At 35.9% G+C, this 13811-nt stretch overlaps 1 protein-coding gene across 1 annotated transcript in view; it reads left to right on the forward strand.

The window, feature by feature from the left end:
- The window catches only part of Asah2 (N-acylsphingosine amidohydrolase 2), a 74139-nt gene extending 67706 nt beyond the window's left edge, over positions 1 to 6433 (forward strand). The window contains exons 19-21 of the mRNA XM_026408980.2: positions 660 to 719; positions 3638 to 3726; positions 6244 to 6433. Coding sequence (XP_026264765.1) covers positions 660 to 719; positions 3638 to 3726; positions 6244 to 6433 — 339 coding nt within the window. The remainder of the gene's footprint in view (positions 1 to 659; positions 720 to 3637; positions 3727 to 6243) is intronic.
- Positions 6434 to 13811: the final 7378 nt, after the last annotated feature.

The raw sequence follows: 13811 nt of genomic DNA on the forward strand, positions 1-13811 counted from the left end.
TTCTTCTATTCCCAGGAGCTATGTGCCTGCAATCAAGTCTGAGGCTTGATGAGGCTCTAACACAGAGGCATCTCAGGGCATTGACATACCAGATAGATATTGCACATATATTAGCTTTATTACTAGATCCTAAGAAAGATTGCAGGGCATTCTAAGGGTAGGAAACAAGGTGCTTGTTACCCTCCAGGAGTTTGCTTACCAGGGGAACGCTTTCCTATATATTTCCACGGTCAGAATCCCTACACAATTGTAGAGCTTATATTCCCTGTTTTCTACCACTTGGGGATTGTTTTTCAGTTTTTAAATTATTTCAGGTGGTAGAGTACTGCACACCCAGAAACTCCATCCTATAGAAATATAAGATAAGTCATCCATGGAGAGTTTTAACTCCTCTTATTTGATTCAGTCAATCTGCTGGGTGTGTGTGGGAGGGAGGCATGAGAAAATTTCATCTATATCTGAATCTACCAGAAGAAAATTCATTGACCCCATGTTCATTGTTTCAAGGGTATTTCTCCTCCTTTTCTTAGAAGATAGTCACGTGATTAATAGAAAAGAATCTATATAGGCATCCAGAACATATAGTAGATAATGACTTGAATATGAGTACAGCAAAAATTCTTTTATTAGAGCTCACTAAATGAAATTTTTATTTCTAGGGAGAAGTTGCTGAAGTTACATTTGTAGGTGCTAACCCAAAGAATTCAGCAGAAAACCGGGTAAGCATCAATTGTCTTTACAAATTTAAATTCTTTTAGAGGTTCACAACATAAAGAAAAAATGTGCAAACTTATTTTGCATCTTATTTTTTGAGGTGGGAAAATGTGCAGTGGATAAAGTTAATGTGAAATGGAGTCTGGAAAAACAGTACACAGGAGACATCTAACCTGGCTCTATTTAGGACACATATGGCACAGTTCATATAGGACTGTGTTGTCTTTTTAGATGATGTTTGAACACAATCTCATTTATGTACTCATATTTAGAACTCCAATAATTTGTCAAAATAATTAAAGGTCCAAGCAAGTGAACTGTGTCCTTAGTTCTGTCATCCTCCTCTGTGGGCCTCTCCTTCTTCTCTAGTATTGCTGCCCCTGGTCCCACCTCTTTTGCTGGGGGATAGTTACGGATCCCTGGGTGGATGCCTTGTGGGTGTGGGTTCTGACCCACGGGCTTTACTTTACTTTTTATTGACTATTCCGTACTCTTGACTGCTGGCACTAACAGGGTGCTTATTTATTAATCTTGCAAAATGGCATCAGAAACACTTGTACAATGCAAAAATGAACACTGTAGAAGTATATAAAATAGAAAGTGAAAGTACTCTTCTTCTTATAAATCTGCTTTTCAGAGGAAGTGTACTATTAAGAGGTCATAACATAGCATTTTAGACTTTCTTATAGGATATAGACTTTCATATAGGATCCGTGGTATCTCCTACTCCATCTAAGGTATTCCCAACTAACAGAAACCGTTAATAGGCCCTAACTAGACAGAAAAATTCTCTTTACAAGTTACTATGATTATGAAAATTTCTTTTCATGACACACATGATAAATTATTCACATATGCAATGTATCTAGTAATAAAATGAAGTATTCTTACTCTTCTATGGCTTCCTTAGGATAGTCTTAATAACCACACAAGTAATAATGGGATACATTCTGGTTGCAAAAATTTAAACAGTGAATAAATCTGTAGAGGAAAACAGAATTGGCATATGAAAATGATTTCAAGGTTGTATATTTTAAAGGGGCTAAGAATGTATTTGCTTTATCCATGAGCCATTTGCCTAGGGTCCATAGTCACTTATAATCTAAAATACCTTTCTTCTAAATGAGCTTTCCTTTTAAAATGCTGGTATAGCCATGATAACCATTGTGGCCCTATGACATTGTCAAATATGAGATTGGGGGAAATGTTCTGCTTGGATAGTCAATATGCACCTATTTGAAATAATTTCACTGGGAGATCAAGCTATACAAGGATATTAACATGCTTATAATATTATTTTCTGAAGATATTGGAACATTATATCAGGCTTAGCTGTCATCCTATATCCTTAAGGTAGAGAAGCACTGTCATCATTAATGCCATGGAGAAGCAGGAGAACAAAATGATTAAATGAATAAAAACTATAATGAGAATAGAATTAATTTCTATGAATGTTCAGGGACTTTGTGCAAAATAATTTCTAGTACCCTTTATTTTTAATAATCATTATGTCATCATCATTACTATTTAATGCATGCTTATTAGTAGTAGCTACTAGCCTAAGTACTTTATATGCCTCATCATGTAAATCTCATTTAATCCTCATTACTGCCCAATACATTGTTTTACTGTCCTTAATCTATAGATGAGTAAACTAAACCCTAGAAAGATTAACTAATTATGCATCTGGAATAGTTTATGATACCCATGTTTTGTCCCCAATGTTTGGTGGCTTCTACTAGTTTTCCAGTTGGTATTCTAGATGTAGTAATTAGGATCCATGGTATCTCCTTCTTCATCTAAGGCCTTCCCAACTAACAGAAAAAGTTAACAGGTCCTGGGCTAGGGTTGTGGCTCAGTAGTAGCATGCTCGCCTAGCATGCATGAGGCACTGGGTTTGATTCTCAGAACCACATAAATGTAAAATAAAGATATTGTGTCTACCTAAAACTAAAAAATAAACATTAAAAAAGAAACAGTTAACAGGTCCTAACTAGACAGAAACAGTTCTCTTTACAAATTACTATGGTTATGAAAACTTCTTTATTGAATGCAATCCATCAGTTGAATAATTAGAGAAGAATTTTATATAATTACATGGCTCAGTGTAAGTAAGCGGTATATTCAATAAAGGGTTATTTGAGCTCTGGTAAATGACAGGTGTAAAGACTATGATGGATAAAGCTGAATTAAGCACAATTCCTATCTTTAAGAGTCACAGTCCAAAGGATTTTGAGGGAAATTGAAGATTTACGGTCTTTGCATTGAATAGCTTGTCATATTATTCAAATCTGTACTTTATTTGAAGCTGAATTCTTGGTCTGAAACAAATTGCTGTGTTACAGTGATCTTCCAATAGGGAAATAAAATCTGCTTATGATATGGTTTATGGGAATCCATTATGACAAAATAGAGGGGACGGCCTTTAGCACCACAGGACAGGGAAGGTTTAATATATTCTTTTCAGCGCTTTCACTCAGGGAGGTGCTGTAACTAATAATTCATTCACTTGGAGATGGAGAGATGAAGAAACTTTTCCATTTTCCCTCCTAAATCACTAGGCAACTAGAGAAAGCTTTAGAATATAGATCAAGAGACACGTCATGAGAAGCCTTGACTTATGCCTTTTTTAAAGTCTCAAGTTTTATTTCGAGTTTCTTTTCAGCTCTAACCTCCAAAATTTGCTTTGAGCTCCATAATTACACTTCCTTCAAATTTCTAAAAATGTCTTGGTTTTTAATAGACTGGATAAGTTAACATTATGAGGCTATGGCACAGGTTAAGCGGAACGCCTAAGAATTCAGATGAAATTCAAATTCATTTTCATACAAGGTTGACATGTGGTCATCAAAAGGTCTTAGTACAGAAAGGATCCTTTTTGTGGCTGTGCAGTGCCTGATGAGTTATGTTAACTGCATTTCAGACCCACCAGACCTTCCTCACTGTGGAGAAATATGAGAACACTACAGCAGCGTGGCAGATAATGTATAATGATGCCTCCTGGGAGACTCGGTGAGCATGACTATGGAATATTTTGTCTTTGTATATGTGTAAAGTCTTGAAAAGAGTTGGTTAGTAATGCAGGAAAGGCAAATGAGAAGACTGACTCCATAATGGTATTTATGGTATCAAAGTCCCCAGGATTCTCTGGCTTTATTTAATTGATTTTTTAAGACAAAACGGTGTGGTGTGTGCTTCTACAATGTTAGGTGCTAATGAGGTTATGGCTCCTGTCTTATAGACATCTTGGCAGTTTTTTCTTTCCATGATTACAGGTATTACCCTTAAAAAATTGACTAACCTTCTTGCAGATTGGTTGAAAGGGATCTTGGTTGAGGAAGCGGAGATGTATCTACAGAGCTCAATGTTCCTATTGGGTAAAGAACAAGTCTATTTTCAACTTGTAATGCTTGTTTGTGTATGGCCAGTGATTCTTCATTTGAACTATTAAAACTTAAGAAGTTACGTTTAATTTAACTAATTACATTTAATTCTTATAGATGCAAGAAAAGAGGTAATAAGCTCATGGCATTCCTTCAGAGAAATACATACATTTCAGTGTCTTTTATTACCAGATTCTTGAGCTGAATAGATAATTTTAAGATTTTGACAATGTGTCTGAAATAAGAAAATATTTTTATTTTAAAGTCTATAACTCTCACACCATAAAATGTGGCATTTGGCAATTTGTGTCTGATTCATATTGTTTTAAACCAAGCAATTCTTTGCATGCTGGTTTGGTTCACATGGTTAACTAAAAATAAGGATTTATCATATTGTGGTATTTTTGATAGCTATATATAATGTTTTAGTTAGCTTTGTGTGTCACCGTGACTGAAAGACCTGATATGAACAACTTAGAGTTGGAAAAATTTATTTTGGCTGATAGTTTCAGATGTTCAGTTCATGGTTGGCCAACTGCATGGCTTTGGGCCTGAGGTAAGGGAGAGCATCATGGAATAGGGGCTTGGAGGAATTTGCTCAGAACATCCAGGAAACAGAGAGAAGAAGCAGAAAGAGTTCCATTTACCAGAGACAGAATATTAATTCAAAAGGCATATCCCCAGAGACATACTTCCTCCAGCCACACCCTACCTGTTACAATTACCATCCAGTTAATCTACATCAGTAGATGAATCCACTGATTAGGTTACATACCTCATAATCTAATCATTTTACCTCTAAACTTTCTTGCATGGTCTCACAAATGAGCTTTTGGGGGACCCTTCGTATCTAAACCATGACATACAAATACAGGCATGGGTTTTCTTTGGTGTGTAGGAATCTAAAATATAGGCAGTTTTTAAACAATACATATTTATTGTTAGAAAATGGTTATAGTGATAACAAGAAAGGATGATTTATTTTCAAAAGCTAAACTAGAATACCTGTCAGCACTGAGGATATGTTCAGACCTCTGCCTTGTTCATCAGGGTAGTTTGGTCAAATATTTATGGAGGCACTGAGGCAGTCACTGAGACACACAGAACGTTGATCATACCCTCTGTGCCCGAGGCATTTACCTTCTGCACAGCTGAGGGATTGGCTAGTTATGCCATTGTGTTTCTTACAAAGGGTCTGGTCTCTGCGTGATCTGAGCCCATGTTTCTCTCATCTCACCACTCTTGCCCAGTTCACTGTTCCTGCCGACCTCTTTTCTGTTCCTTGGCCACTGCAAATTATTTTCTTCTTTGGGCACTTTGTATTCTCTGTGTTCACTTTGATTTTCCTCCTCCAGGCATGTGTGGACTCAGTGTAAATGAGGACTCCTTAGAGAAGGGTCTTGGTCTTATTGTCTTTGTTGCACTTCTTACTCTCGAAATTCTAAAATGTATGGGTTTATTACCTTTATTCCCATACCTACACCAATAAAATGTTAGGTTCATGAAACTTTAAACAATCTTTAAACCATCTTTATCTTGCTCACCACTGTATCTTTAGCTCTTGTGTCTCAAAATATACATTTTAAACAGCTAAATTGATATGAAAAGAAGTATCAGAGTCTGATAAGGATAAAAAGGATGCTATAGAAATTTAAAACAGGGGACATCTGTGTTCTGACTATCATGGAAGGCTTCCTGGGGTGGACAGAGTTTAGGTAGTTAGAAGGATAGAAGTAAAGATATTTCTACAAATAGCTGTTCTCTTCTAGAAAATAGGCATTTATGTCTATTCTGTTCAGTGTTATATCCTCAATGTCTAGAATAGAGCCTTGCTCAATGTAGGCACTGCTTGAATATTCATTGAATGAATAATCACAAATTTTTTTTTGGTACTGGGGACTTAACTCAGGGGTGCTTTACCACTGAGCTACTACATTCCCAGCCCTTTTACTAATCATACTTTTTAAAATTAATTAATTTATTTATTAGGTATATATGACAGCAGAATGCATTTTGATTCATTGTACACAATTGCAGCACAACTTTTCATTTCTCTGGTTGTACACAATATAGTGCCTTACCATATGTGCAGTCAAATGTGTCAAAGAGTAAAATGGTGTTTTGCTTATTTGTTTTCTACCAACAGATTTTATTGGCACAAGGGATTTCTGGGTCGGAGCAATGCAACCATAGAATGGCATATTCCAGACACAGTCCAGCCAGGAATTTACAGAATAAGATATTTTGGACATAATCGCAAGATGGAGATCCTGAAGCCCGCAGTCATACTTCCATTTGAAGGCATTTCCTCCATTTTTGAAGTTGTAACTACTTAGTGAAAAGCTGATATTTATTTTAAAGACCAGCTTTACTCTGTATGTACTGACTGCACATGAATGTGAACTACCATTTGGACTTCTATGATAGCCCCTGTTTGGGGACAGATAGTTTATTGCTAATGGGACAGAGGAGTGTGTGTGAGTGTGTGTGTGTGTGTGTGTGTGTGTGTGTGTGTGTATGTGAGAGAGAGACGGAGAGGGAGAGAGAGAGGGAGAGGGAGGTAGGGAGGGAGGGAGGGAGAGGGAGAGAGGAGAGAGGGCAGGGAGGGAAAGAGAGGTGTGTCCCATTCATCTTACTACAGCGGCCAAGCACCTAGAAGTTCACAACCTAAAGCATGATTTCCCTGAAGGCTTTGCGATTGTTTAAGGGACAGTTCCCTTGGATACAAAGCCTCTGAAATGTTAGTGAGAGTTTTCTGGAAGACTCTGCAAAAATCCTCTAGATTAAGTCTTCCTTTTATGGATGGAAAAAATGAGATTTTTTCGATTTAAGATTAGAATAAGGTTATAAGACCTTTCCTCCAATTGCATTTAAAAATATTATGTAACCTTACATAAATGTATGAGCTCGATTAGAGAAACAGAAAATTAGCATGTCAGTTTTTATACCCAATTAAGCATAGTCCATCAAAGTAGTCACTCTGGAGTTGGTATGCCTAGTTCAGAGCCGTTGATGATGCTCAAATCATTTCTGAATTTCCTTCAGAGCCCAACTGTGAGAAAGTCAGACTTGCAATATTTTGATCATGCCTTTTATTGCCTTAAGTGTCCTTATCCTGCTGGATTGTGTCTCTTATTCCCAAAACTTAATCTAAATGATTTTTGACTCTTTTCCAATCAAATTCACCCCAAACCACAAAGCTTTGTCATTAGGATAGAGTTTTCAATGGGAGTTTTACTGGCTGGAAGGAAGTCCTCAAAGGTAGGTTCTAAAGTCTCTTATCAATTCTTTTATCAGTTGCACTTGCTCATTCACATACTCACTTATGGACCTGTTCAGGAGTAGAATATTTACTAAATTTACATGTCCAGCATTGTCCTAGTATTTGGACCTTGACAATTAGTGAGATCATATTTGAGACAAAATATGTGTTAAAAGATAACTATTTTGAGGGAGAAAATTTTGAATTTGATACAAAAGTTCTGGAGAGACATTTAAAAATCAGAAGTCATAAAATTGCATGTTGTGTGACTTCTGTGTTAGACATTCTAATTGGGGAGAATAGAGGCTGCAGACAATTTTGTAAATAACATTTTTAAAGTTGTTTAGGGGGCATTGTGAAATACCCAGCCGGATGTTCCAAAGAATGAAAAATGATAGTCTAACATCAATTGCCTGAAAGTACTAATCACATTTAAAATTATCTAAGTTATGTAGGAGCTCCCAGACTGCAAAGTAAATTTCCAAACTCCAAGTCACAGATTTTTGTATGTGTGAAAAAGCTTTAACACTTTAGGACAAAATCAACTTTTATTTCAAAAACAAACTTTAAGATTTAATAATAATAATATTAATAATGAGAATACTAACATTCATTTATATATAGCTGAGCAACTCAAACATGATAAATTGAATTAGAATGAACCTGGAACACTTTTTGATGAATCAGTACTCCAGAGGGTTTTCTATGAAAGTCCACTGCTAAAGAATTAGCTAATGAGAATTTCCAAGGCTTGTTATTATTTTTCTTAATACCATATTTAGCATAAAAGTTTAGGAGCCAAAAGAACAGGTGATTCTGAAAGTAGTCAACCCCAACCAAAATAATAATTACATTAGAACTTATGATATGGATTTTTAAAGTATTAATTACTACTCAGAAGAATTTATCAATTATTTTCCAACATCTCCATTCCTCCTACTGAATATGTTCTCAAAAAGTTTGATTCCTTCTTGTTAATGGGCAACTGTATAAGGTGGTCTTTTTATCACCTGTGATCCTTCTGCCCCTCTGTTGAGTGCTTTTGCTCCCAGATAGACAGACACTTATTACCTCACTAGCTATCACTTCTTCCACCCCATGTAGCTGTATTTTTTGTGGTGCATAAAAGTAAAACAGAATTCCTGCATTATAGGTACACCTGAGCATGAACCATAATAATTCACCTGAGCATGAAAGAATCCACTAAGTATCTAATCTGATCTAATAATCTAAAAGCGGACTCAGTCTGTGTCTGTGACTGCTGTTGGGAATGGCTCATTGGAGCATAACCATGTGAAGGAAACTCCTAAAAATGGCAGGCAGTGTGGAAAATGGTGGGTTGGGTTGGAGGGAGAACTGTTTTGGAGAAGATTTTGTTTCTCATGTCAAAATGTCTTTGTTTTATTAGTTGTACTCTGCCTATTCTGATTTAAATGATACTGTGACTTCTGCAAAAAGCAATGAATGATTGATTCTTCTTCCAGGTCTGTATTTTTTCAATGAGTATTCTGTAAAACTGTTAATATTCAATAGAATATTTAATAATAAATTAAGAATTACACTTGGTATTTTCTAATGAAAAGTAATGTAGACAAATTAACACTTGTTTTTTTTAAGAGAGATATAAAGGTAATAGATTACATGTAAATCAGATTGGAGAGGGAAACAACTTCTGTAAAGAACCATTCAAACAAAATAGAGTTACTTCTTCATCAGCTCCTTCCCAACCTCTGAAGCTCAACTACTGGTAAAACACATGTGGTTGGCATTCTGTTTACTTACTTGGTCAACTTAGAGTTTCCTAGGCAGGTAGATAATTATAAAATTGTTTTATGAGCTAATTCTGAACAAAGATACCAATAACAAATTTAGTTGTGAATATCTTTTTCCAATCTACTCTCTTATGCTTCTTTTACAGTGTAAGCAAGATCACTGTACTTTTCTGAATCAGCACAAGGGTTGAAGCTTCAGGCAAATAATCTCATCACTAGATGGTCACCTCATGTTTTCAGTGATTACAAATAGTATTTTTGGTTCCTGGGTATCCAGTGTAACTTTCTGGTTTATACAGGCTCTTGACATTAAGATAAGAAAAAAAAGATAAGAAAAATAAATAAATTTTTAAAAAGATAACATAAAATGCCAGAGATAGAAGCTCACATATTCCCGTATGAGGTGCCCCCCAAAAGCTCACAGGTGAGACTATGCAAGAAGGTTTGGAGGACAAATGATTGGGTTATAGCTTTACCTAATCAGTTAATTAATCCCTGATGGGATTAACTGAGTCGTAATAGGAGGCAGGTGGGATGTGGCTGGGGGAAACAGTTCATTGGGGGCGTGGCTATGGGGTATATATTTTGTATCTGGAGAGTAGAGGCTCTCTCTCTACCTTCTAATCACCATGTGAGCTACTTCCCTCTGCCATTCTCTTCCACCATGATGTTCAGCCTCCCCTTGAGCCCCGAGGAATGGACATGGCTGTCTATAGACAGAGACCTCTGAAATGTAAGCCTCCAAATAAACTTTTTCTTTGCTACAATTGTCCTTTTAGTCACAGTGGTGAAAAAGCTGACTAAAACATCACACAATTAGTTAGGGTGTATTCAATGGGAAGTAACAAAATATTCCTAATCAACAGTAGTCCAACCATTAAAGACCTCTAACAATACGTATAATTTCACACTGTAATCAGTCTTGAGGTGGCAAATTCAGGTTTTGGATAGCCACTCAATTATGTCATTGAAACATTTTTAAAAAACATGTTGGCCTTAATTCTTTGGTTTATATTCTCAGTCAAAAAACGTTTTTATACAATTGCATACAGAAGGAAAAGGGGAGAGGAAAGTTCTTTTCAGAATCTCTTTTTGAAAGATTGAAAATATTTAGTGGAGCACAAGTAGAATTTCCCTTCAATTTCCTTGTCCAGATCTGTGCTGCATGGCTACTCTTAGCTGCTAGGGAGAATTGGAAAGAGAATATTTGGTATTTTCTATTTCTAGAGAGGAGGCTAGTAATATTAATAGCAAGAATAAAGCAAGAATAGCAAGAATAAAGACATGGAGAAAGCAGATATTACCAAGCATGTTAATCAGGACAGATTAGATATGTAGCAACATTAGAGATTTATTTCTTGATTTATGAAATGTCCATTGTGGTCATCTGGAGAATCTGTTCTACATCTCAGGGACACAGCCTGATAGAAGGTCACACCTAAAACAGACTTCTATCATTAGGGGAAGTGGATCTGTGCTTCTGTGATTGGGGGTAGTGAACATAGAAATCACACATCAACTATTGAAGCTGCCACATGACTTTTCTTTTTATTACCAGCCCTGCAGTTTACCATAATATACAAGTGCTCATATACAAGTGCTCAAGCCTCAGTTTCTTCATCTCAACATACCAAACTTAATTTCTCTTCAAAATAACTGGAGCTCGATTTACCCTAGGAAAAATATTTTCAGAAAGAAAAGATGATAGAAAGGAATTACAATTTATATTACAGACTGTATGAATTCCTTTAGCAAATGTTAAGCACTTGTGTACTTTGTGACTGGCATTGTGCTAAGCCTTAAGGATAAAACAAGGATGAAGGTACAGCTAGTTTTTTTTCCATCAAGGAACTTAGAGTTTAATGGACAAAGTAGACAAGTCAACAGGCAATCACTGTACAGAGTGACCCACATGGCTACAATAGTTCAGAGCATTGGAGACAGTACTCATAGAGTCTAGGCGATATTGCACTAGGTTTCTCAGAAGAAATGACATCTAAATTAAGACCTAAAATATATGTGGAAATTAGCTAGAAGTATAATGGTGTGTGTGTGTGTGTGTGTGTGTGTGTGTGTGTGTGTGAGAGAGAGAGAGAGAGAGAGAGAGAGAGATCATGCATGTGCAGGACAAGTGGACTATTCCAGATAGAGGGAATGTCAAACAGTTTATCAAGACTCTAGTTAGAGAACAAAGGAAGATTGGTCAGAGATATACTACTGAACTTTGCCTTCATAAATAGCAATTTGGTTTTATATTTGAATTAGAATCTTCTCCCTTAAAACTAATCACTTAAAACATAAATGTCCTAGACTGTATTTGCCCTTTGCTCTAATAATAAAACACACCCTTTGTAACCAAGCCTGTTGATTTTTGTACCCAGTTTCCAGTTATACTGTTGTCATCCTCTGTCTCTGTGGATTATGACCCCATTTCTTTGAATTGAATTTACTGAGACTTATTTTTCTTTTATCTCATGTTTCCAAGTATCTAATTTCTTTTTGCATTGTTATATCTATTAAGGTGGGAACCCCAATGATGGGGTCCAGAGTTCTAGCCTGTATACCGTAATTTCTTATGTATCTTAAGAACTAAGCTACACACATAAACTTCAAAAGTAGCTTACCCTACATAATGCTAAGTTATCAGAAACTCTCTTTCTGTTGATTTTGTTTTTAGTTTTTAGATGTGTTTTTGAATAATAAACAAGTTAGAAACCACAGTGTATTGGCTCAACACTAGCTAAAAGAAAATAGGAAATTGAAAATCCTATTGTCTGTATGCAGGAATCTGGAAACATTGACTTGAGTATTTTTTTTCTATTTTATTAAAGGTTTTCTGTTTAATATAAAAGATTCACCTTTTTCTCTAAACTGGGATAAACTAAGCAGACCCAAGAATTTAATATTCTGGTAATTGCAAGCTTGGAACCAAGTCCAGTCGGGATACATCATGTTATCTAAATAGCCAATGACTGCGATGGTAGTGTAGAGGAAGATGTCCTTAAATGGTACTCAAAAAACTAGCAGGTGTGGATTTATAAAGTTGATGCCACCATCATGAGGAGAATATATACTCAAATGTTCTTTCAAAACAGTGATGGTGTTCTGCTGACTTGTGGGCTTTTATCTGTTTCTCTTAACCTCAACTCTTCACAAATGCAAAAGAATCTCTCATGGACTGAGGGGTAGCTTATAACCATAGATTGTAAATGGGAAGTTGTATAAAATGGAAGAAAAAAAAAACATGAGCTTTGGAGTTTGGTCAACTTGAATTATGGCTGTGGTCTTGAGAAGGTCATTCTACTTTCTTGGTTCATGAAGTGTTTTTAATAAGTTAATTATTAGAAGAGAATATTCAGGAAACTAACTGGCTCAAATATCAGTCCCTCCACTTAATCAGAGTCAGAGCTTGAACAAATTAACTTTGAAAAGCCTCAGTTTCTTCATCTCAGTTTCTTACACCACTTGTATTTACCTTTCTAGATTGTGAGATTAAAATAAGGTAAAGCTGTTGGCACAGTGTGGGGTATATATATAAAAACAATTTACTTCATTCTTATTTTTTTCCATTTTTTGTTGATGCATTAGAGTTGTACATAATGGTGAACTTTGTTGCTGCCTACTCAATATTGCATGCAATATAACAATATAACTTGACCAATATCATTCCCCAGTATTTGCCCTTTCTCTCCCCCTCTTCCTCCTTTTGGTCCCCTTTCTCTATTCTACTAATTTCCCTTTGATTTTTATAGGATATCCCCCCCTGCTTTCTTTTTATTTTTCCTCTCTAGTTTCCACATATGAGAGAAAAATATGACTCTTGACCTTCTGAGTTTGGCTTATTTCACTTATCATGATGTTCTCAAGTTCCATATATTTTCCTAAAAATGTCATAAATTCATTTTTCTTTATGGTTGCATTAAGAAACTCCAATGTGTATATATATTATGTTTTTTTATCCATTCATTCATTCATTGGTGAGTACCTAGGTGGGTTCCCTACTACTTAGTTGTTAATTTAGTTAGCCAATACATAAGATAATACATATAAGTATTTGGAAAATAGTAGGAACTAAAAAAAAAAAAACATTCTTCCACTAGAAACTGAATCATGATTGACCCTAAAGACACTATTCTTTCTCTAATTATTTTTAAAGATGTGCTTTGACATCTCTGAGATTAGTGTAGGAAGAATTAAAACGGACAGAGGTTGTTAGAGTGGCCTAGACTGAGAGGGAATGGAAGCCAGAATGAGAACCAGAAGAATAGCTTCAGGAACGGTGAGAGGGGTGTAGGTGCCTAAAACTTAAGAACGGAAGTGGACACAACTTACTGATTAGACTAGGTGGGGAGTGAGAGGAGGAAGGCAGTTCAAAAACAATGAAAACCCTGAAACGTCGTTTGAAAGATAGTAACTGTGAACTAAAAATCCAGAGTAAAAGAGACTTCAGGGAGATGGTAAATCTGGTTGTGGACATCTGAGACTTTGACAAAATGTCCAGGTAGCAAATTCCAGCACACATTGGGAAATGTGAGGTGGGGGCATTGGAGGAAAAAATAGAGCAAAAGATAAGAGATAGGGGAAACATCAACTTGATTGATTGAAATCAAATAAATTGGTGATTTTGCTAGAAGAAGAGTAGAGAGGGGGGAGAAGAAAGATTGGAATGACAGGACTTTG

Source organism: Urocitellus parryii, chromosome 5 (genome assembly GCF_045843805.1).
Source record: "Urocitellus parryii isolate mUroPar1 chromosome 5, mUroPar1.hap1, whole genome shotgun sequence".
Classification (NCBI taxonomy): Eukaryota; Metazoa; Chordata; class Mammalia; order Rodentia; family Sciuridae; genus Urocitellus; species Urocitellus parryii.